This window comes from Mauremys mutica, chromosome 15, assembly GCF_020497125.1.
Source record: "Mauremys mutica isolate MM-2020 ecotype Southern chromosome 15, ASM2049712v1, whole genome shotgun sequence".
NCBI lineage: Eukaryota > Metazoa > Chordata > Testudines > Geoemydidae > Mauremys > Mauremys mutica.
Window position 1 is genome coordinate 30,146,402 of NC_059086.1, and position 23,592 is coordinate 30,169,993.

Consider the following 23,592-nt stretch of genomic DNA (forward strand, 5'->3'; position numbering starts at 1 on the left):
ACAGAGAGGTTATCCCAGAGGAGCTGGCACCTCTGGCGAGGAAGGAGACAAACACAGAGACGTGAGGCCAAGGGCTGCTCTGAAGCTTTATTGGTGTCGATCACGAGGCAGAGAATGACCAAAACTGGGTTTGTCAGGCACAGAGTTAGCCAAACCCGACCCCCAACATAGGTTCTGGCATCTGCCCTGGTACAACCCTCCAACCTCTGCCCCCATCCTGCACATCATGCTCCGGACCAGAATCCCACCCCCTACTCCCTGGCTGGACTGGAAGCGGGTGCGGGGGGGGGCGGGCAAGTTGCAGGAGAAACTCAGAGCCCAGATACCAGGTCCATGAGCACCCTGGAAATGAGATACAGAGAGAGATGGAGGGGAGATCACAGGGCAAACCCAGTGCCCAGATGCCATGGGGCTGGGCACCTTGAAATGAGATTGTAAAATTGAAGGAGAGGTATGGACAGATGGGCTGACAGATGGATGGGCTGACGGATGAAAGGATTGGTGGGTGGATGGATGGGTTGACAGACAGATGGGTTCATGGATGGACGGGTTGAAGGACAATGGACAGACGGGTTGACGGATGGATGGGTTCATGGATGGATGGGTTCATGGATGGATGGGTTGACAGACAGATGGTGTCAAGGCTGAACCCCTTTGTTCACTCCATCACTCCGAGTGCAGAAGATGGGGTCCCGCAAGGATTTTAAAAATTAATACTGGCCACTCCAGGCTTCTATTAAACTCCCAGGGTTACAGCTTCTCTCTGACCTTGGCTTGGTAAACGCTGCCACCACCAAAATGCAAATTAAAAAAAACCTTTGAACCCAGGAAGGAGCACTTGGGAATTCCTCCCTGTGGGGTACCCTCAAGCCCTTTCTTTCTCACACCCACCCACCCTGGGGAACAGCGGAGAAAGAAAATAAAGGAAATTAGCTGTGGCTACCAGCTAATAAAACAACATTCACACACCTCTTAGGACACCAAAACTACAATCCTCATCTTAAAAAAGGTAAATTTTATTAAAAACAAAAAGAGAAAAAAATACATCTGGAACTTAGGTTTTTTGCTAAACCCTAAAAGAAACAATTACAAAAATTAAGCACCTGAACAGCATTCCTGGGGGTTCAGCTTGAAGGTTACAAGCAAACAAAAGTATCTGGGGTTAGCACAGAGGAGATCCACAAAAAAATAAACCTGATTGCGTCTAGCTAAACATCCCTAATTTACTTACATATTGTGCAGAATAAGTAATTCTGGGTCTGATCTGATGAATTTTCATACCTGGTTCAAGCCTTAAACAGCATCACTGCTTACAGCATTGCTGCTCTGTCCCTGCAGCCCACAGAACAGACCGAGGGAAAGTTTTTTTCCCCCATTTTAAAATGTTCTAGCCTTCCCATTGGCTCTTTTGGTCAGGTGCCTACTTTTTTTTTTTCTTTACCTGGGAGACTTTTTAACCCATTACAGCAGGGGCAGGCAAACTTTTTGGCTTGAGGGCTGCATTAGGTTTCGGAAATGGTATAGAGGGCCAGTTAGGGGAGGCTGTGCCTCCCCAAACAGCTAGCCGTGGCCCGGCCCCCGCCCCCTCCCCTGTTTCTTGCCCCCTGATGCCCCCCTGGGATTTCTGCCCCATCTAACCCCCCTGTTCCATGACTGCCCCCCTGCAACCCCTGTCCCATCCACCACCACCCCACTCCCAGTCCCCTGACCGCCCCCGGAACCCCCACCCAACTCCCCTTCTCCTTCCTGACTGCCCCCCAGGACCCCTGCCCCACCCAACCACCCCCTCTCCCTGACTGGCCCCGGAACCCCTGCCTCTGACTGCCTCCCACCACCGCATCCAACCCCCCACTCCTTCCTGAGGGCCCCACCGGGACCCCTGCCCCATCCAGCCACCCTGTTCCTCATCCTCTGACCGCTCCAAGCCCTATCCACACCCCCACTCCCTGACCACCACCCCCTCAAACTCCCCTGCCCTCTATCCAACACCCCTCCCCCCGTTCCCTGCCCCCTTACAGCGCTGCCTGGAGCACCGGGGCTGGTGGTGCTACAGCCGTGCCACACGGCTGGAGCCAGCCACGCGCAGCGCAGCACAGAGACGGGGCAGCAGCAGGAGTCCAGCCCTGGGCATCCGTCCCGGCACCTGCACAGGACCCCACAGTGTCAGTGCCCCCAAACCTGGGCACAACACAGAGCCACCAACCCACATCCGCTAGCCCCTGATGTGTTACCAACAGGAGAGGGGGCAGGGGGGTGCCCCTGGGCAGGAAGGAGACACCAGGGTTTCCATGGGGCAGGAGATGGTGGGGGGAGGGATTCACTAGGGTTTCCATGGGGCAGGAGGAGGTGGGGAGGATTCACCAGGGTTTCCATGGGGCAGGAGAAGGTGGGAGGGACTCACCAGGGTTTCCATGGGGCAGGAGGTTAGGGGCAGCGGGTACTCACCAGGGTTTCCATGGGGCAGGAGCAGGAGGTGCCGTCACTCACTGACAGAGGCTCACACCAGATCGCCAGTGATGGGCTCTCAGCTCCCAGCCCCTCTCTTTATAGCCCCATTCTCCCTCCCTTCCCCGCTCCCATTCTAGAGAGGGGCAGTGCCCACTCCTGCTGTCCCTGTGCCCAGCCCAGGGGAGGCGGCACCAGGCGCCACTCATCTGCCTTATTCAATATTGCCTTTAGAGGAAACTCCATGGGGCTGAGCCAGGAGGGGTGGAGAAGGCAGCAGCGGGGACCCCCCCCCCAGAATGATGGGGGGGGTGCCTTAGCATTATCCACAGCTGCCAGGCTGTAACTGCTGGGGTGAGGCCGGCAGACAATGCCCCACTTAAACATAGGGGGCAGCTCACCTCTTTCCCAGCAACTGGTTCAGGCTCTCTGCAGACTCCGACAGCTTCACTGCATGCATCACACACAGGGGATTTGACTTGTCTGGGCGTGATTGTCTCAGACAACGGACAGGGATGGCAGGTGGCGAGGGCCAGGGTAGATGTGGGATCGAGGGATGGGGCGTGGGGGCATGGCGAGGACCAAGCAGACGAGGGATGGGAGGTGATGAGGGCAGGGCAGACTCGTTGGCCCCAGCCGGGTAGGCCTGGTTTGTCTTATCCTGGGAGTGATGGGGTGAAGTTGCTGATTTTTCCACCATGTGAGTAAGGGCCACAAAGCTTCGGCGCACCCTGGGGCCTCACATTTCTGTCTGTGTGTCCAGCTCTCTCCCAACCTGTCCAGTCGGTCACAGAGGGCTGGGGATGGGGCAGGAGGCCGAATGGGCCCATCTGTTGCTCAGCGAGATCAGGTTGCCACTGTCTGTGCCAACAGCACTGTGCAATGAAATAGGACATCGGGCAGGTCCCAGCGGGTGCCAATCGGCCCTGATGTCAGTGGACCTGCTCCAGCTGGGAATCCTCACGCAAGGGTGACCCCCGTGGCTCCCCTGCTCCAGACGGGAACCTCCAGCACCATCCCCCCCGCTCTGTCAAGCACAGATGTCCTCCCTCAGCAGCCAGGTGCCCAACCAGCCTTTGCCAAACCAGCTGGTGTTTATCCAGTGTGAATGCTGCATCCAGTGTGGATCCAGGCCAAGCCCTGGGAAGGGGGGTCCTAGCCCAGCCTGGCTGAGCGGGACACTCCCACCCTGCTCCACCCACCCACACCGAGCTGCCAACGGCTCCGGCCCAACTTTCCCCGCTACCGCAACCACAACCACAGCTTGAGAAATAAACAGGCCTTGCAGCCCTGATGGCCTTGTCCCGGGCAGGGAATGGGGTGCAGGCGGAGACCTCCCTCCCAATCCCTTCACCCTTCCTCTGGGAGTGAAGGCATCTCTCAGCCCTGTGACCCCTGGGGGAAACTGGCCAGGATCCGGGTTAGAACGAGGAGCAGGGCAAAATGGGGTTCTCAGCAGGGCAGGAGGGCAGGAGAGGGTGTCTCCGGGGCAGATGTGGAGAGGGTGTCTCTGGTGGGTCAGGGGGAGCAGGGGGTGACGGGAGAGCATCTGACACACAGGACAGGGGAGCTCAGGATTTGGAGAAAGATCCTCGTCGAGAAACAATCCTTGTCCCGTGGGTCACAGATGATTCCAGTGGGAAGCTCTGGTGGGGCTGTGACAGCCCTCGGGGCACATCTGCTACACGGGTGGGTCCCCGGGGACATACGGCTGCGACCGCCAGTCATCAGCAATGTCACCTTTTCCCTGCCAGCCACAAACCCAACCCACACTCAGTGGCCGAGCCTCGCCTGCCCGTCACGTCGGGCTTTGGCCTGCTGCTTCAGGCGACTCGGGGCTCGTTTCATCCCATCTGCCTCCTTCGATCGATCCCTCAGGCGAGTCACATGCTCCACATACGATTCCGGGAGCGCCCCAGCTGACGACACCTGCAGCAGAGATCCAGGGTCTCGCCCAAACTTCAGCCTCCGTGGCGTGTGCCTGAGGCATCAGGCCAAATGCTGTTATAGACTCGGCCAGCTGGCCACCGGCTGGCTCCAGCATTTCCTCCGCAGAGGCTCCGGGGTACCCAGCGTGCCGAGCAGCGCGCGGGTGACTGGTTCTGGCAGCAGGCGACGAGGGCAGGCGGGCGGCTTTTTGATGCCCAGAACCATGCACAGATCTTTCAGGCGCCGGCTCTCGTGGGGCCGAGTGAGCGAGTCGTCGACTGATTTTCCAGAAAGTTTCTTCGCTCTCGGTGGCCCACGACTTCCTGAAAGCTGCACCCAGGGTGGGCTCCCCTGCGTCTTATTCTCAGGGGGTATCCGCAGGACGTGGGGAAAATTCCTTATGTGCCTGCGGTGACAGCTGCAGAATCCCAGAAACGCCAGTGAGCCCTGTTCTTCGGGGGCTGCCCAGCGAGCAACGGCCCCATAGTGAGGGGCTGAAGGCACAGCCCGGGGAGGGGGGAGGGTTTGGGGATCACACAGCCATCATGGTCTGCGCACCCCTTCTGCGCCCAAGTGGTGCCCCTGGGGACTATGGGGCAGAGCAGGTCCTGCCCCTTGGCAGCTGTGCTGGTGCCTGGGCCCTGCAGGCGCTCGCCCTGGGGAGGGGGTTTATAGCCCAGCCTGGCTGAGTGTGACACTCCCCCCCACACACACCGCATCTGGCTGGCACAATCGTGGCTTGAGAAATAAGCGGCTCCTTGCGGCCTAGATGATGGTGCAAGAGCCGTGAGGTCAGCAGCCACCAGCCCCCACGGGAGCAGCCTCCGGCAGCTTCATCTTCAGCAGGGAGCGTAGAGCAGGTGGAGGCCTCCATTCCTCCTGAGTCCCTCACCCTTCCTCTGGCCCCAGCCCTGGGACCCCACGGGAGAATCCGGCTGGCATCCAGGTTAGAACGAGGCGCCAAGCAGGGCGGAGCCGGGGTCTCCAGCGGGCAGGAGGGAGGTGGAGCAGCACAGCGAGGGTTTCTCCAGGAGGGATGCAGCGAGGGTGTCTCTGGTGGGTGGGGGAGAGCAGGGGTCACCGGGGAGGCCAGGGGCAGTGGGAAGAGCAGGGGGCAAAGGGGAAAGCAGGGGGCATTGGGCAAGGCAGGGGGCAGAACGGGGCGCAGGGGAGAGGAGGGGGCACAGGGGAGACCAGGCTGTGCAGGTGTTGCTCAGTCTGCCCTGCAGCCCCACAACTCGACCCAGGGAAGTCTGGGAGGTGCCAGGCACCCAGACACCCTCCCTTGACCCCTGAGGGCTCCTTCCCCCAGCCGGCCAGAGCAGGGCCACAGCCGCTGGCCAGGGCTCCAGGGTGCTTGAGTCCTTGGGGAGCCAGGTGCCCAGGGGCCAGCGGGGGGAATCGGGGCTGGGGCAGCTCCCCAGAGGGATGAGGCAATTCCCCATCACTGGGGCTCCCTGTTGCTCTCGCTCCGGCTATGCCCAAGGCCTGGGCTGGACACAGGGAGCACAGGCCCAGGACTCAGGAGTCTGGCTGGACAGCCCCAGCCTACTCCTACCCGTGGACCCCGCACTGAGGGCAGGACGCTGGCTGGGTTCCCCGCCAGTCCCCGCCCTCTGGGGCTCCCAGAGCCGTCCCTGCCAGCGACAGCCTCGTGGGGACCAGCTGGACGTGTGGCCAAGGAGAGGGAGGCACGGAGCCTTTAACCACCAGGGGAGCCACTGGGCTGCATGTCCCATCTGCGCCCAACCAGTGCCCACGCCCCGGGGAGGCTGCGTGTGGGAGCCAGGCCCCCACTGAGGCCAATGGGACAGGGCGGGCACCATTCCAGACACTGGGCATCCCTGCCGGATGGACCTTCCCCCCCATTGCAAATGCAGCTTGGGAAATAAACGGCCCCTTGCGGTGGTGACGGTGGATCAAGAACTGTGGGGCCAGAAGGCCTCGCTCCTGAGTCTCACACCATGCTTGGGGGCACAGCCCCTCTCCCTCCCCCCCCCATCCATAGCCTCAGCCCTGGGACCACTTCCAGGGGAATCCAGCTAGAACAGGCTTTGGCCTGAGTCAGAACTAGGGAACAAGCAAAGTGTGTCTCACATGCCATGTACCCATCATGACCACTGGGGGCACTGCTGCCCCCTCACCCATTAGCACACGCAGCATTTACACTGCATGTACCAGCATGGCTACTGGGGGCACTGCAGCTCCCCATTAGCACATGCAGCATTTACACTGCATGTAGCAGCATGGCCACTGGGGGGCACTGCAGGTCCCCATTAGCACACGCAGCATTCACACTGCATGTACCCAGCATGGCCACTGGGGGCACTGCACCCCACATTAGCTGTGGCTGTGTGGATGGCAGTGTTGCATAATCCCCAAATGACTCAGCTATTCATTCTGGCCTGGGGGCGCCAAGGCCTTTCCTGTCTGTGCCAGGATCGCTCCCCTGCTGCGCCTGGCTCTGGGGTGCGGCGTGCCTGTGCCAAGGCCCCACCTGGGATGCAGGGCAGGGGGGAGCAGAGCAGAGGGGGTGGCACTGGGCAGCACATCGCTGGTTGGGCACAGCTGGAGCTGGTAGGGTGTGGGAGGGGGCTGGTTTGGGGGCTGGTGGTGGGCACCCTGCTGTACCTGGTGGAGCAGCACCCTGGGGAGTGCGGGAGGGAGACCCGGTGTGAGGGGTCCATGAGCCAGCAAATCCCAGCCCACTGGAGCGTGCAGCCCCAGAGCTCCACACGGCCCTGTCTGTGACCCACCCAGCCCCAGTGACCTGGGCTGAATCCCTCAGAGCTCACTGAGAGCCATCCGGGCCCCATCACACCTTGCTAAAACCCTTGCAAACAATCTGCTGCACACACACACACACCCCCCAACATCCCCTGCACACACACCCCGCAACACCCTCTAAGCACATACACACTCAACACTCCCTGCACACACACACTGCAACACTGTCTATGCACACAATCCCTGCAAACACACTCACAAACCCCTACAATCCCTACACACACACACACACACACGCCCTGCAACATACCCTGCACACGCACACCCCAACACCCCACACACACCCCAATACCCCCTGTCCACATGCTCACACAACCCCCCCCAACACTGCAACACCCCTGCGCACACACTAACAAAATCACACACACACCAGTAAATATGCACACCCTCTGATGAGGCGGGTGCCCTGTCCATCACCCCTGACCCCGACACCGTCAGTCCCTGTTCCCACAATGCAGAGGCTGCCCCACTTCAACCCAGCGAGTCCATGGCTGGGATCCGTGGCCCGCAGGGCTCTGTGTTTCTGGGGCGGGGAGGTGTGTGAGGGGGTGGCCATGGAGGGGGAAGGAGCATCTGGGGGGCAGGTCCCCAGAGACCCGTTAGGGTTGCCACCCTCTAGGATTGTCCTGGAGTCTCCAGGAATTAAAGATTAATCTTTAATTAAAGATCAAGTCGCATGATGAAACCTCCAGCCCAGTCCCCGGCTAGGTTCAGCCGGCAGTGAGAGGGGAGGGCAGGGCTGGGGGGAGGCGTCTGGCCCAGGCTAAGCTGCTGTGCATTAACCCCGGAGCAGTTATGACATATCTCGAATACCCAAGCGCGATCCTCCACCCCCTGCCGCTGCCCGGGTACCGCTCCCGCCCCGCGCCCAGACGGACGGACAGACACACGGCTCAGCATGTCCGACGGCCCCAGCCCAGGAGGGGCCCCCGAAGAGGGGGCCCCCAATGAACCCCAGGAGCAGCCTCCCTGCGCCGAGCTCAAAGCAGCCATGGAGAAATGGTGAGTCCCAGAGCAGCTGCCACGATGCAGGGTTGGGGGGTGGGGAGCACTGCTGGGGGGAGTCTGGCATCCCGCCGACCTGATTCACAGGTAGCTGCTACAGGGAATGGGGGGCAGGGGCTCCAGGCAGTGGAGGCAGGGCTCAGTGTGTCTGCGGTCAGTGGGGCAGCAGGGTAGCTCAGTAGAGTGGGGTCAGGGAGCTCAGTGGGGCAGAGGGGCTCAGTGGGTTAGGGGATGGGGGGCAGGGAGGGCTCAGTGGGTTGAGGGTTCAAGGTTTTCATGAGGCAGGTGACTCAGTGGGGTGGGGAACTCAGTGGTGCAGGTGGAGGTCAGTGGGGTTGAGATTGGGGGCATTCGTGGGGCTGAGGGGCTCAGCGGGGTGGAGAGATTCATCGGGGTTACTTGGGAGCTCTGTTGGGTGGGGGCAGGGGAGCCTAGTGGGGGTCACAGTGCGGTGGGGGTCTCAGTGGGGCAGAGTGTCTCAGTGGATTGGACACAGGGGGGTCTCAGTGGGGTGGGCGCAGGGAGCTGTGCCATGCACTCCATACCCAGTGCCCCCAGCCCAGGTGAAGCAGAAGGGTGGGAGCCGGTGGGTCTTGGCTCCGCAGTTCCCCAGGCCGGGATAGGCAGAGGGGCCATCGGCGCTGGCCATGTGGAGCAGGGACCAGAAGGGAACGGCAGGACGTGACCTCGGGGAACCGGCCTGGAGAAAGCTCTGTGGCCTCAGGTCACCCTCAGGAAGCAGCCAGCCCAGCACCCCTCCCAGCACGACCAACTCCATGGGGAACGTAGGGGCTTCCGTGGGGCAAAGGCCCTTCCACTTGGGAGAATGAGCCCCAGCCACCCAGCGGTTCCAGGCCCAAACCCCGCCCCACCCATCCAGCCCCAGATATGCGGGGCACGAGGGGCGGGGAGAGACGTGTAGTGACATAGATTGGTTGGGGGGTTAGTGAAGGAGGCTGACAGAGAGCAGTGAATGAGGGGTGTGAATGGGGAGCCGGTGCCATGGGTGTGCATTGGGAGCGGTGCCTTGTTACAAGGTGTGAATGTGGGGGCCTCGCAGGGAGGGGAGTGAAGGCAGCTGGAGTCAGTAATAGACCCGGTGGTGTATTTGGAGTTGGACGACTGAATGGGGTGTTTATGGGGATGCATGGAGGGTGGGTGTGTATGGGGACTGAGGTATGGCAGGGTGTGTATGGGGATGGAGGGGTGTGTATGGGGGTGGAGGAAGGGGGTGTATAGGGATGGATGGAGGGTTGTGTATGGGGATAGATGGCAAGGTATGTATGGGGATGGAGGGGTGCATATGGGGATGGATGGAGGAGTATGTATGGGAATGGAGGGGTGTGTACAGGGATGGATGCAGGGGTGTGTATGGGGATGGGGTGTGTATGAGAATGGGGGGGGTTGGGTTGGACGGAGGGTTGTGTATGGGGATGGATGGAGGCAGGGTGTGTATGGGGATGGCGGGGTGTTTATGGGGATGGATGGTGGGATGTGTATGGGGATGGGTGGGTCACCCCCCCCCCAGGTGCTGTCAGTCCCATCACCCCCTACTGGTTCCCCACCCCACTGTCAACTAGAGATGGGGGTGGGGCTCAGTGGGGAACGGCTCAGCGATGGTTGGACGGGGGCTCAGTGGGGGTGGGGCAGGGGGCTCAGTGTGGGAGGCAGGGGGCTCAGTGGGGCTGGGGGTTCAGTAGGGATTGGACAGGGGGCTCAGTGTGGGAGGAAGCTTAGCCAGGGGCAGGGAGCTCAGTGGAGATGAGGCAGGGGGCTCAGTGGGGATTGGGCAGGGGGCTCAGTGGGGTGGGGCAGGAGGATCAGTGGAGGTTGGGCAGGGGCCTCTGTGGGGATTGGCAGGGGGCAGGGGTCTCAGTGGGCATGAGGCAGGGGGCTCAGTAGGGGTGAGGCAGGGGGCAGGGGGCTCAGTGGGGGTTGGCAGGGGCCTCTGTGGGGGTTGGCAGGGGGCAGGGGTCTCAGTGGGCATGAGGCAGGGGGCAGGGGGCTCAATAGGGGTGAGGCAGGGAGGGCAGGGGGCTCAGTAGGAGTGAGGCAGGGGAGCAGGGGGCTCAGTGGGGGTGGGGCAGGGGCCTCTGTGGGGGTTGGGCAGGGGGGCAGGGGGCTCAGGCAGTTACCAAGGGCGTTCCCATCCCCCAGAGTCAGTCCCTCGGGGTCCCGAGCCCAGTGCAGAGTGAGGCGGGGGCAGGGGGTGAGGTGGAGGGCTCCGTAGGGGTGAGGCAGGGGGCGGGAGCTCAGTGGGGGTGGGGCAGGGGAATCAGTGGGGGTTGGCATGGGCCTCTATGGGGGTTGGCAGGGGGCAGGAGGCTCTGTGGGGGTGGGGCAGGGGCTGGGGGCTCAGTGGGGGTCGGCAGAGGGCTCAGTGGGGTTGGACAGGGGGCAGGGGTCTCAGTGGGGGTGAGGTGGAGGGCTCAGTGGGGGTTGGACAGGTGGGCAGGGGTCTCAGTGGGGGTGGGGCAGGGGCCTCTGTGGGGTTAGACAGGGGTGCAGGGGGCTCAGGCAGTTACCGAGGGCATTCCCATCCCCCAGAGTCAGTCCCTCGGGGACACAAGCCCAGTGCCAGGTGAGGCGGGGGCAGGGGGCTCAGTGGGGGTTGGCAGTGGCCTCTGTGGGGGTTGGCAGGGCGAAGGGGGCTCTGTGGGGGTGAGGCAGGGGGCGGGGGCTCAGTGGGGGTGGGGCAGGGGAATCTGTGGGGGTTGGCATGGGCCTCTATGGAGGTTGGCAGGGGGCAGGAGGCTCTGTGGGGGTGGGGCAGGGGCTGGGGGCTCAGTGGGGGTTGGGCAGGGGGCTCAGTGGGGGTTGGCAGGGGGAAGGGGGCTCAGTGGGGGTGAGGCAGGGGGATCAGTGGGGGTTGGACAGGGGGCAGGGGTCTCAGTAGGGGTGAGGCAGAGGGCAGGGGGCTCAGTGGGGGTGGGGCAGAGGGCTCAGTGGGGGTGAGGCGGAGCATCTGTGGGGGTTGGGCAGGGGGCTCAGGCAGTTACCGAGGGCGTTCCCATCCCCCGGAGTCAGTCCCTCGGGGTCCCGAGCCCAGTGCAGTGGCTGTCACCCCCCAGCCATGCCCTGTCCCCATTCACCCTCCGCCCCAAGAGTTGGCACCATCCCCACAGCTGGCCTTGGGCTGCCGTGCCCAGCTCTGGCCCCAGCACGTCCCTGCTCCCCCCTCCCCCCGCAGGGGAGCAGACCCCATTGCCAGATCCTCACCCCCAAATACCTCCACAGCTAAAGCTGCCATGGGGGGTTAGAGCAGGGACACACCTACCCTATGGGTGCTGGATGAGGGGGTAACAGAGCCCAGGGCCTCGTGGGACAGGGGGGGCACAGCAGATGAGGTGCCCCTCTCCTGGCCCCAGAGTAACAGTGGAGACCCACAGGGAGACAAGCCAGGATTCCTGGGTTCTGGCCCCAGCTCTGGGAGGGGAGTGGGAGCTAGTGGTTAGAGCGGGGGGGGGGCTGGAAGCCAGGACTCCTGGGTTCTCTCCCTGGCTCTGGGAGGGGAATGGGGTCTAGTGGTTAGAGCTGGGGGGCTGGGAGCCAGGACTCCTGGGTTCTCTCCCTGGCTCTGGGAGGGGAATGGGGGCTAGTGGTTAGAGCAGGGGAGGCTGGGAGCCAGGGCTCCTGGGTTCTCTCCCTACCTCTGCCCCCGTGTGACCTTGGGCATGTGCGTGCCCCCCCCTTTGGGTTGTAATTGGGGCTGAGCGCCCCCCGCAGGGTAAGGCGCTTTGCTGGCGGTGCTGCCAGGAGTTATTACTATGATTTATAAATCTCCCGCTCACGTCTCCTGCGGCTGGGCTGATCCAGCTGACAGGCTGTGCGTGACCCCCGGGTGCCCCCTGGTTATGCCCAGGCCATACCCCATTCTCCCCCATGGGGTGCCCCCAGCCAACTCCACCACACTCCGCCCCACTGCGCCCCACCCCACATTGGCACGCAGGCCGCAGAGCCCACTGGGCAATGCCTCCCCCGGCAGCACCTTCCATCTCCCAGCCCTGGCTAATGTAGCTTGACAGGGGCGTGCCGTGACCCAGCACCTGGCACCACCTGCTCTGCCGGGCGCTGAGGAGGCTGGTTAATTAGTGCGAGGGGGTTAGCGAGGCCATCGCGCCCTCCTCCCATCCGGCCTGATCCCCACAGCTCCACCTGGGATGTGCCCAAGGACACAGGGGAGACGGGGGCACCATAGAACCCAGGAGTCCGGCCTTCCACTTGCCTATCCACCTGCTAGATCCCCTCCTCTCCAGAGCAGGGGAGAGAACCCAGGAGTCCTGGCTGCCAGCCCTCCTGCCTCTAACCACTAGACCCCACTCCCAGGGCCAGGGATTGAACCCAGGAGTCCTGGCTCCCAGGCCCCCACCCACGGCCACTCCTGCTCACACACACACACACTGCTCCCACCCCATCCCTGGTGTCAGCAACCCCTTGACCCCGGTGCAGTGGCTACGCTGAGACACGGCCCCACGGGGCAGATGCCCCCTACGGCTGGCACCCGCCGGGACACGTGGGGCTGGCTAAGCTGCTACCAGCACGGCTGCCAATGACCTACATTCAGCTCTGCCACCCCGTTCCCATGGCAGCAGGGAGTGGGCATGCCAGAGGAGGGGGAGGGAATGGAAGCTTGCCCCACAGTGCCCCTGAGAGACCCCCCTTACACCTCCACCTGCCCCACAGTGACCCCCAGGGACACCTCCTCCACCCCCGCCTGCTCCACAGTGACCCCGAGAGACCCCTCCTCCACCCCCGCCTGCTCCACAGTGACCCCGAGAGACCCCTCTTCCACCCCTACCTGCCCCATGGTGACCCCGAGAGACCCCTCTTCCACCCCCACCTGCCCCACAGTGACCCCGAGAGACCCCTCTTACACTCCTGCCTGCCCCACAGTGCCCCTGAGAGACCCCTCTTCCATCGCCACCTGCCCCACAGTGACCCCGAGAGACCCCTCTTCCACCCCTGCCTGCCCCACAGTGCCCCTGAGAGACCCCTCTTCCACCCCCACCTGCCCCACCGTGACCCTCAGGGACACCTCCTCCACCCCCACCAGCTCCACGGTGCCACCAAAAGACCCCTCTTCCACCCCCACCTGCCCCAGAGTGACCCCTAGGGACACCCCCTCCTCCCCCACCTGCCCCACCGTGCCCCCGAGAGACCCCTCTTCCACCCCCACAGTGACCCTTAGGGACACCCCTTCCACCCCTGTCTGCCCCCCAGTGTCTCAGAGCGACACCTCCTTCACCCCACTACCCCTACAGAGTGACTGGAGCCCTCGCCAGCCCCCCAGGTACGGGCTGGTGGGGCCAAGCAGAGCTGGGGCGTGTGGGCCGGGCAGACGTGGGGCAGGAGGGCGCGGTGCTGCTGATTCAGCCCCGGCCTCATTAGCTGCGGAGAAAGGAGCCGCCGGGGCAGCCAGGCGGGAGTAACGGGGAGGCCGGGAAGGGGGTGCGGGCACATGGCAGGCATTAACCCCTCAGTGGCTGGGGTGGAAACACTCCTCCACCCTCCATTAACCCCTCTCTGGCCCTCCCCCACCACTAACCGAGACACTGGCAATTCAGGCCCATCACCCACCCAGCCCCAGAGGTGATGGCAACTGGATACTCCCTGATTCCCACCCGGGTCCATCCCCGGGCCCCACACATGTGTATAGTGGGGCTCAATCCCTGGCGTCCTGAGCCCCAGCTGAGGGCTTTAACCGCACAGCCTGGCTCATGGCTGGGGGGAGGGGGCAGGCACGGTGAGGGGGGGCGTTTGTATCAGCTCCAAAGAGCACCAGGCTCCAGCCCCCTGCAATTGTGGCTCCTCGGCACCCCGCCCCTGCCCTGTGACCTCCCTTCCCCCTCCCCACAGCTCTGCAGCTGCCCCTTATCTGCAACCTGCAGCCCTAACCGACTGGTGGGGCAGCCGCACCTCCCAAGCAGCCTGGCTTTGGGATGAAAAGGAACCCGGCCTGCCCCCGCTCACCCAACCTGCAGGTCTGGGTCCCCTCTTATCAGCCCTAGGGCTTGCGCAGCACCGCCCACCAGCAGATCTCAGAGCACCTTACGGAGGTCAGTTATTCCCCATTGTACAGATGGGGAAACTGAGGCAGGGGTGGTTTACCCACTGTCACCCAGCAGGTTAATCCCAGTCCTGTGCTCTCTCCACTAGGCCATACTGCCTCTCACTAAACTATGATTATTATAATATATTAGGTGTATTATGGTAGCACCTAAGAGTCCCAGTCATGGCCCCCCCTGGTGCTGGGCGCTGTACATTATTTATTAGGGGTATTACGGTAGTGCCTAAGAGCTCCAGTCATGGCCCAGGACCCCACTGCGCTAGGCACTGTACATTATTTATTAGGTGTATTATGGCAGAAGTAGGATCTCTCCTCTCCCCCAACCCCCAGCAGCCTGAGCATGGGCCAGGATCTCACAGCCAGGGAACAGGGGCGCATGGAGGGACCCCGCTGCACGGAGCAAGAAGATCCTACATGGGGCACCCCTTGCAGCACCAAGCTCCCCATTCCCACCAGCCCTGGCAATGGGGCATCTCCAGCTCTGCCGGCGCCAGCACCCTGCTGTCCTCGCGTGGCCCTGGCCTGCTCCGTGCGCAGCACCCCGAGCCTGTCACTCTCCCTGCACCACGGCTCCCCCAGCCCCACATGGGCACCATGCCGGACCCCTGGACAGGCTGCAGGGGGTGGGGTGTGTCTGACTAATCTAACCCACCCGCCAGCCCTCCCCATACGCACCCCTTGCAGATAAGGGTCTGACTGGAGGGAGGCGGGTGTAGGAGGGAGGGGAGAGCTGAGACAAGAGGGGCTTATCAGTTTCCCAGCCTCTTGGTTCAGCTTTTAGGGAGGTGGACACAAAGGATACTGGGCTAGATGGGCCTTGGGTCTGACCCAGGGAGGGGACTGGATACCAGGGTAGAAGGGCCCGGGGGTCTGATCCAGGGGTCAGGGAGGGGGCAGGATACTGGGCTAGATCGGCCCATGGGTGAGAGCCAGGCAGGTCCCCCTCCCCATTTAATGACACCCCCCATGTCTTCGCAGTGTGCGTGAGAACGGGGAGGAGTCGTGCAAGGAGCTGATGGAATCGTACCACGAGTGTCTCCGTGCCCTGGGCATCAAGGTCTAGCAGCCCTCCCCCACGGTGAGTTCCCCTCCCCCAGCCTCATGGGGGCATGGGGAGCCCAGGGCTGGGATAGCAGGGGGGCAGTGCTGTGTCCCCCACCCTGCACTACACCCGTAAGCCCCTGCTTTTTCTCAGCTGCCTCTCTGGGCAGCCCCACAGGGGCACGGCCTCAGCCCAGGGCCCATGTCCACAGCTGGGTCCCCTCTCTGCCCCGGAGCAGCCTGTACTTGAGTTTGGCTTGGCCTCCCCAAAGCAACCCCCCACCCCCGGAGGTGCAGGACAGCTCCCGCACCCCAGTGGGTTCAGGCCCCCAGCAGTAGTTGCCAGGTGACCGTCTCCGCAGTGATGGCATTGGAGGTACCCGGGTAATGGAGCTGCTTGGCACGTGGCTGCTGGTCCCGCTGGCTGCACCGAGAGAGTGCCAGTTTGCAAGAGAACCGTTGTGTGTTAAAGGGACAATTTGCTTTTGATTTAACTTTTTTAATCGTTAAGAGGCAGCTACAGTCACACCCCCTCACTCACATCCACACCCCCAGTTTGACTTTACACCCGTGATTCACAGCCACACCCCGTCATTCACATCCATACTCCCTGGTTCAATTTACACCCCCTGGGTCCCACTTACAACTGTCCCTGGTTCTCAAACACACACACACACACACACACACACACAAACCCCTACATCACATTTATACCCCCTAGTTCACATCCACATGGTGTGGAAGTGCAGAGAAGGACTAGACAAGTTGAAGTCCTCATGCACACGTGTAAGGTGTAGTCAGAGCAACCTCCGTCCCTCTCCAGCTGCCGGCGCTGGATTCCTGTGTGTTCACACAGACTTGTTTGGGGGCAGAAAGGGATTTTTCTTTTTAGACCAAGTCTCACACTTTGTATTATTTTGTTCCCCCATTTTCTATCCCAAGTTTCTAGCCCAGGGTCCAGTTTTGCCCCGTTGTGGTTAAAGGGAGTTGGGAAACGGAGCACCAGGCTGGGGGTGGTGGGGAGCAGGGGGCCTGGTGCGGGGGAGGGCACTGCCCTGCCCTGAGGGCCGCTCCAGCCAAGTGGCAGGCAGAGATGGGGAACATGAAGGGACCAGGGTCTTTCCCCTCCCACCAGGCTCAGCGGTTGCTCCTCTCTTGCAGGCGCTGGTGTGGCCAGTGGGTGCAGCGTCACCCAGGGGAGCCCGGCTGTGAGGGCGAAGAGCCACCAAGACACGCCAGCGGCCGTGGAGGGGGCAGCTGCTCTGGATTCAGGAGAATGGGGGGGCAGGGTAATAAACTGGCAGCATTTTACCTGGGCTGGGTGTGCGTGATCAGTGAATGCCAGCCATACACCACCCCCACTCAACACTCCCCCATAACATGCCTCCAGTGCCCCCGCCACCAACCTCCTACCCCATTCAGCCCAGCCACCACTCCTGACCCATCCCCGTCAATCCCTTCCTGCCCAGCACTAGGCAAGGGGCACCTACCTCCCCCCAGGAACAATGATGCATCCAGCTGCAGGGGGGCAGGGCTCCAGGGTCCCCTGGAGGAGGGAGATGTGGTGAAGCCAGCAGCAGAGCAGGAGATCCCCATGGCCCTTCCTCTGTTCCAAGCCAGGGGGAGGCAACCGCATAGGACAGCTCCCCCTCAGCCCCCAGCTCACCACAGAGGAGATGGGGGAGGGCCTCTGCCCCCTCCCCCAATCTATGGGGCAAGAATCAGCCAGCAGGCACCATGGATACAAATCTACAGTCTTTATTACAGCCCCTCCCCCAGCCAGCCAGCAGATGGAGGCAGGAGGGCCTGAGCGCAGCCCCCCCACCCCATCGCTGTGCACAGGAAGGAGAGCTCTGTGCCAGGAGGGGAGAAGGGGGGCTCCCAACCTGTGCCCCCCAGATCCAGGCTTTAGTGAGTGCGCCCAGCTGCCCCCATCCTATAAGCCCAGCCCCCGCACCAGCACAGACACAGACACACACACATATATATATCCCTGGGCTGGTGCATCTTCCAATCTGCTTCTCCCCAGAGCCAGCCTCCCCCTCTCTGTGGGGGGATGAATCCAGCCTGAGCTGGCAGCTCCTGGGGGGTGACGGCCATTGCAGAAAAGACACCCCCACCTGTAGTGTACTTGAGCTGGAAGCTAAAGGGTTAAGAGCCCCCACCCACAGAAATGATTCCCCTGCCCCCCGGACAGCCGCAGCAGCCCCATAGCCAACCCCCCCATTAACTTGGGGTGGGGACTTGCCCTCCCAAACTGGGACCCTCCACCCCACCATCTAGCCCCCCACATAGGCAGAGGGGTGGGGGGAGGGGAAGTACCCAGAGAAGGGCAGAGGCAGCAGTCGCAGCCCCTGGGGTGTTGAGAGCAGAGGCCAGCGGTGGGTGGGGTGCCTGGGGGAGCACAGTGTGGGGAGGGACAGGGGCAGCCCCAGCCCCTCAGTCCCGGCGCAGGTTCTTCAGCCGCTCCTCCAGGTCGGCGTCGGCATCCGCCAGCGCCGCGGAGGGCTCGGCCTTCTTCCCGGCCGTGACGCTGAGCGAGGCCCCAGTCGAGGGCAGGTCTGCGGGGAGAGGGGGGTCAGGATGCCCGGAGCACCCCACAGCCCCCACATCTCCCGCTGAGCAAGGACCCCCATCAAGGGCAGGTCTGCGGAGAAGGGGGATCAGCCTGCCCAGAGCACCCCACAGCCCCTCCACTGAGTGAGGCCCCCGCCAAGGGCAGGACGGCAGGGAGGGGGGGTCATCCCGCCCAGAGCACCCCACAGCCCCTCACTGCGTGGGGCCCTCGTCAAGGGCAGGATGGCAGGGAGGGGGGGGTCATCCCGCCCAGAGCACCCCATAGCCCCCCACTGAGCGAGGCCCCCGTCAATGGCAGGACAGCGGGGGGGGAGCCAGTCCACCCAGAGCACCCCACAGCCCCCCCATCTCCCAGGCACTGGCAGGGTCAGGCAGCAAAGGCCTCCCCCGCACTGCCCAGCCACAGAGGGGACCTGGCTCCCAGCCCCCCGGGCCTGCCAGAGCCCTTCCCCCCCCCCCCCCCCCGACACCCACAGCTGGGATACTCACTGGAGAGCTCATCCGTCAGGGTCAGGCCCAGCTCATCCAGCACCTGGGACACCACAGCATCGCTGGGGGGCAGAGATGGGCAGGTGAGAGCAGGGACACGGCCAAGCCCCCCCACACCCGGAGAGGAAAGAGCCACGCCCCAGATAACCAGGCTAGAGAGGAGCCAGCGCCCCACACCCAGCAGCCGGGTCCCCACACACCTGGGGAAACGTGCCAGGACAATGTGCCGGGTGTATCCCTGGAGCGGGCACCAGCTGGGTGAGCTCATCCCCACCCCAAGGGTGTCGCTCGGCCTGGGGAACCCCCCCTGGGGGCTCAGTCTGTCACCTGTCCTGCTGATAGGCCCTGGGACCAGATGGGAGCCGGCACCCCGTAGAGGGGGAAAGGCCACGTGTCCCGTTCCCTGCCCCCCCACCCCCAGCCAACCAGTCGCCCCTGCCCTGCTCCCCGCACCTCTCCTCCTCATCATCCTCGTCCCCCATGGCGTCATCGATGGCGTCATTCATCATCTCCTCCTTCATGTCCATGATCTCCGACTGCTTCTCAAACTCCATCATGATCTTCTGGATCTGGGGCAGCTTCAGCTGGGGTAGGGGGAAGGGGAATATACAGTCACTGCCTTGGGGAAATCGAGTGGACTGGCCCTACAGCACCCCCTGCTGGGAGAGGCCAGGCTGAAGTAGCCAGGAGCCCCGACACCATGGCCAGCACACACAGTACCCCTGCTCCCCACAGTACCCCTTGCTGGGACAAGTGGGCCTGAAGTAGCCAGGGACCCACACATGGCTCAGAACCTTGCCCCGCATCCCACAGCACCCCCTGCTGGGAGAGGCCTGGCTGGAGTAGCCAGCTCCCCCATGGTCCCTAGGTCAGGCCTAGCAGCTCCTGGGAGAGGGGCCAGACCCAACTCCAGGCTGCACATGCAATAGGGACCTGCCTGGCGATCCTGCAAGGCAGGGCACAACCCCAGGCAGCCCCTGCTCCAGCCTGGGCAGGGGAGGCACAGTGAAAGGGGCTCTAAGGGAGGAGAGGTGTCAGAGCAGCAGGCAGCTCCGTTGGAGGGAGGGAACCTCCTGGACCTCACCTCAGGGAGACCCTCCCCTGCCATGCTACATTCACGCACCTCCACAGACAGGACAACCTGCTCTGCAGGAGCCGAGCCGGGCACAGACCCCACCTGTGTGATTTGGGGCCACAGCTGATCCCGCTGCCTGGCCCGGCTGGCGGAAGCCCACGTACCTGTCTGTTCATGGTGGCCATGGCCTTGGTGACGCCCTTCATGGCCTGGGCCATGGAGTTGTTGGACTTGAGGGTCTGGATCTTGAGCGACACGGCCTGGATGTTCGCTCGCATCATGATGAATTTCTTGACGTAGCGCCGGGTTCGCACCAGGTCCTTGGCCATGATCTTCACCGCATCCTGCCGGGGGGATGGGTTACAGCCAGAGACCCCACACCCCCTCCCCCCATAGCCCTCATCCCCCCTGCTCTTCACCGCGTCCTGCTGGGGGGGATGGGTTACAGCCAGAGACCCCTCATCCCCCCTGCTCTTCAGCACCTCCTGCTGGGGGGATGGGTTACAGCGAGGAACACCCCCATGTACCCTTCCTTCCCCACGCCCTTCACTGTGGGTTACAGCTGGAGACACCCCCTGCCCCTCATAACCTTCACCCCGCCATGCGGGGGGGGGGGCAGGTTGGGCTCAAGCTGGAGATGCTCCCCCCTGGCCCTGCCCCTCGCTCACCATCTGCCCCTGCTTCGCCATCTTCTTGATGTCGGCGATGATCTTCTTCTCCTGGGTCTCCAGCTTCTGCCGCTCGCGGTCCATGTCCCGCATGGCCCGGTTCAGGGCCCGCTGGTTCTGCCGCAGCATCTCCTCCGGCGTCTTCCGGCGCCCGAACAGCAGATCCATGCTGAGCGGGACAAGGGGCGGCCTGTGGCCGTGGGGGACAGCAGCAGCTCAGGAACTTGCCAGGAGGGGGACAGCTAGGGGAGCCCTGAGCAGCCCAGGCTGGGAGATGGGGAGCGAATCCTCTGGATCGGACAGTGAGTGGGGCAGGCAGCTGGTCAGGGCTAGGCTCCGCCCCACACCCCAGGGGGCAGGGCAGCTCTACCCCCTTGGGGGCTCAGATCTGGGTTCTCTGGACCCAGACTCTTCCCCACAAAGCTGGCTGGGCCAGGCTGTCCCCCTCCAGGCCATGCAATGGTAACAAGGCAGGAGTATCTGTGGGGCTGGCTCCATCATCTACGGCTGTCTTGGGTGCACAGGCGGCTCCCTCTATCCCGTTCCCCCCTCCTCCCACAGCACTTTTCTGGGTCCACCCTGCCACAACCTCTGTGCATTTCCCACCAGCATCCCAGCCTGTCCCGACACACCCAGGGCACTGCTGTGCCAGTCCCGGGGTCAGGCCCAGCGGCTCCTGGGAGAGGGGCCAGACCCAACTCCAGGCTGCACATGCAATAGGGACCTGCCTGGCGACGCCGCAAGGCAGGGCACAACCCCAGGCAGCCCCTGCTCCAGCCTGGGCAGGGGAGGCACAGTGAAGGGGGCTCTAAGGGAGAAGAGGTGTCAGAGCAGCAGGCAGCTCTGTTGGAGGGAGGGAACCTCCTGGACCTCACCTCAGGGAGACCCTCCCCCGCCATGCTCCATTCACGCACCTCCACAGACAGGACAACCTGCTCTGCAGGAGCCGAGCCGGGCACAGACCCCACCCCATTGATTGGGGGCCACAGCTGATCCCAGCTGCTGGCAGCACTGCCCTCGAGAACAAAGGGGAATCACTACCCCCAACCCCGGGAGGCACTCAGGGCCAGCCAGCACAGTACTCACCCAGGGGAGAAAGCAGGCTCGTTACAGGGAGTGGCGGCTGGAGGAGGCAGGAAACGCTGGAGTCAAGTACGCACACACAGAGCGAGCTGCAGAGACAGGAGGGGAAGGTTAGTGGTGATGGGAAGGTCTCGCTGAGGCCTGGGTTTGGGGCACTGCTCTGGCGGGACACGCTGCCAGAGGGAATGGAGCCCAGTGCCACTGCAGGAGAAGGCACAGCCTCGGTGGCCTAGGAAGACTTATGCCCCCAAGACCCCCTGCTCCCATCAAAGTGCTCCAGGCCCCAAACCCCCAAGCCAGGCTGGATAAAAACCAATACGTTTTGCTGAAATCAGATTTTTTTTTTAATTTAAACCAGAATTTGTTTTATTTTGTGTTAAAATATAATTATAATAAATTATTATATATTTTTCTTTTTAAAACAAAATCTGAATTTAATACCAAGTATGTTAAGGCCTGAACTTATGATAATCTCTTCAAATGCTTAAATATAAAGTAATTATGCTGAATCCAAGAGCCTCTGCCAAAAACATTGCATTCAAGGTGGTTTTTCTACACAAAGAATTGGGGGGGGGGGGAGATACCAAACACCTGAGGTCAAGCTTTATAAATACAGCCCAATGGCTCAATCAAAGTAATCACAGACTCATAGACTTCAAGGTCAGAAGGAACCATTGCAGGCCACAGAACCTCACCCACCCACTCCTGTAATACACCCCTAACCTCTGCCTGAGTTACTGGAGTCCTCAAGTCATGATTTAGAGACTTCAAGTTCCAGAGAGTCCACCATATACACTAGTTTAACCCTGCATGTGACCCATGCCCCATAGGAAGGCAAAAAACCCCTAGGGTCTCTGCCAATCTGGCCCCGGGGAAAATTCCTTCCCAACCCCAAATATGCCGATCAGTTAGACCCAGAGCATGTGGGCAAGAACCACCAGCCAGACACCAGGGAAAGATTTTGCTGTAGTAACTCCCTACCCATGTAGTGTCCCATCACCAGCCGTTGGAGATATTTGCTGCTAGCTCTTTAGGAAAAAGAACAGGAGTACCTGTGGCACCCTAGAGACTAACATTTATTTGAGCATAAGCTTTCGTGGTCTAGAACCCACTTCCTCAGTGTTCTTTTTGCAGATACAGACTAACACGGCTGCTATTCTGAAACCAGCTATTTAGGAGACTCATTTTCAAGAGAGGGAAGTAGGAACTTAAGCTCACTCTACTTTCACTTGGGGACATCTGAAAATTTCCCCCCAGGATGATTTGAAATAATCGGTTTAATTCACTGAGGACAATTAAACCCTCCGGTTAATAATGAATCATTTTGCGGTAATCATGAAAACTGTTCTGATATGAGATATTTATGGATCTAAAGCATTTAGGGTTGTTTTGGTTAATAAAAGTACATTTTAGATGTTTTGTGCAGGCAGTTAAACTCCAGTTACCATCCAAATGCAGCTTGACACAAATCCTGAGTGAACAGTTAATTCTCTAGGAGATAAGCAATTTGGCATTTGCTATTTGCTAACATAGTGGAAAAGACCAATTAATTCATAAGAATTTGAGAGTATTAAGCTACATAGTTACTTAAATGTATATGATTATAGGGAGCCCTCCTAGGTAGCACAAACATGTCCCACTTCCAGTGTCCAAGCTCTGTCATTGGCTGTAAACTGATATGTGTAAATGGGTCTAGTGACCCCAACTGGGGTAGATCATAGAATCTCAGGGTTGGAAGGGACCTCAGGAGGTTCTAGTCCAACCCCCTGCTCAAAGCAGGACCAATCCCCAGATTTTTACCCCAGTTCCCCAAATGGCCCCCTCAAGGATTGAACTCACAACTCTGGGTTTAGCAGGCCAATGCTCAAACCACTGAGCTATCCCTCCCCCCTTTGGAAAATAACTGGCACCCAAAGAGAAAAGTTTATTAAAATCGATGGTTTTAATAGAGGCTTCACATGAGGTGATTTCAATTAAGCCACCTGGTCCCCTCCCACAGCTGATCCCTCCAGAGCCCGCCTCTCTACCCCCCCCCCACTATATCCCAACCCTCCCCACCCCTCTGCCCTGCACCCTGCCCCCCCGCCTACACCCACCCCCACTAAGCCCTACGCCCCAGCCCCCCCGCTCCACCCCACCCCACCCCACTATGCGCCACTCCTCCTCCCTGCACCCCCCCAACCACTGTGGGCCAACCCCCCACCCGCTCTGCCCTGCGGCCCCGGGCCGGACTCCCCCAGCGAGGGCCCCATGTCGGGGGGGGGGCAGCGCTGACCCCGCGCGCCCCACGGAAATGAAGGAGGCGGAGACAACCCCCAGGGCCCCTCCCCTCCCGGGACCCCCCGGGTCTCACCCGCCGCCGCCGCTCTCGGTCAGTCTGTTTCCTTCTCTCACTTCCGCCTTCGCCCCGATGACGTCACAGAGCA

General features: G+C 61.7%; 1 protein-coding gene and 1 long non-coding RNA gene across 3 annotated transcripts; one reads left to right on the forward strand and one right to left on the reverse strand.

The window, feature by feature from the left end:
* The first annotated feature begins 7,942 nt into the window (after positions 1–7,942).
* Positions 7,943–16,585, forward strand: LOC123350676. Its single transcript, XR_006573791.1, has 3 exons — positions 7,943–8,163; positions 15,212–15,311; positions 16,436–16,585. It is a non-coding gene; the product is annotated as an uncharacterized LOC123350676 (long non-coding RNA).
* Positions 16,586–17,016: 431 nt separating this feature from the next.
* Positions 17,017–23,592, reverse strand: CHMP2A (charged multivesicular body protein 2A). Of its 2 annotated transcripts, none has more exons than XM_044989348.1 (7): positions 23,524–23,592; positions 21,170–21,256; positions 20,084–20,273; positions 19,580–19,759; positions 18,794–18,924; positions 18,341–18,402; positions 17,017–17,835 (listed from the first exon to the last, which is right to left on the reverse strand). In XM_044989348.1, exons 3-7 carry the CDS (start codon positions 20,249–20,251, stop codon positions 17,714–17,716), a joined length of 663 nt encoding a protein of 220 aa, XP_044845283.1. In that variant the 5' UTR covers positions 20,252–20,273; positions 21,170–21,256; positions 23,524–23,592; the 3' UTR covers positions 17,017–17,713. The 2 variants fall into 2 exon arrangements, with proteins under 2 accessions (XP_044845283.1, XP_044845284.1); XM_044989349.1 differs by having other exon boundaries at positions 21,170–21,255; positions 23,520–23,592.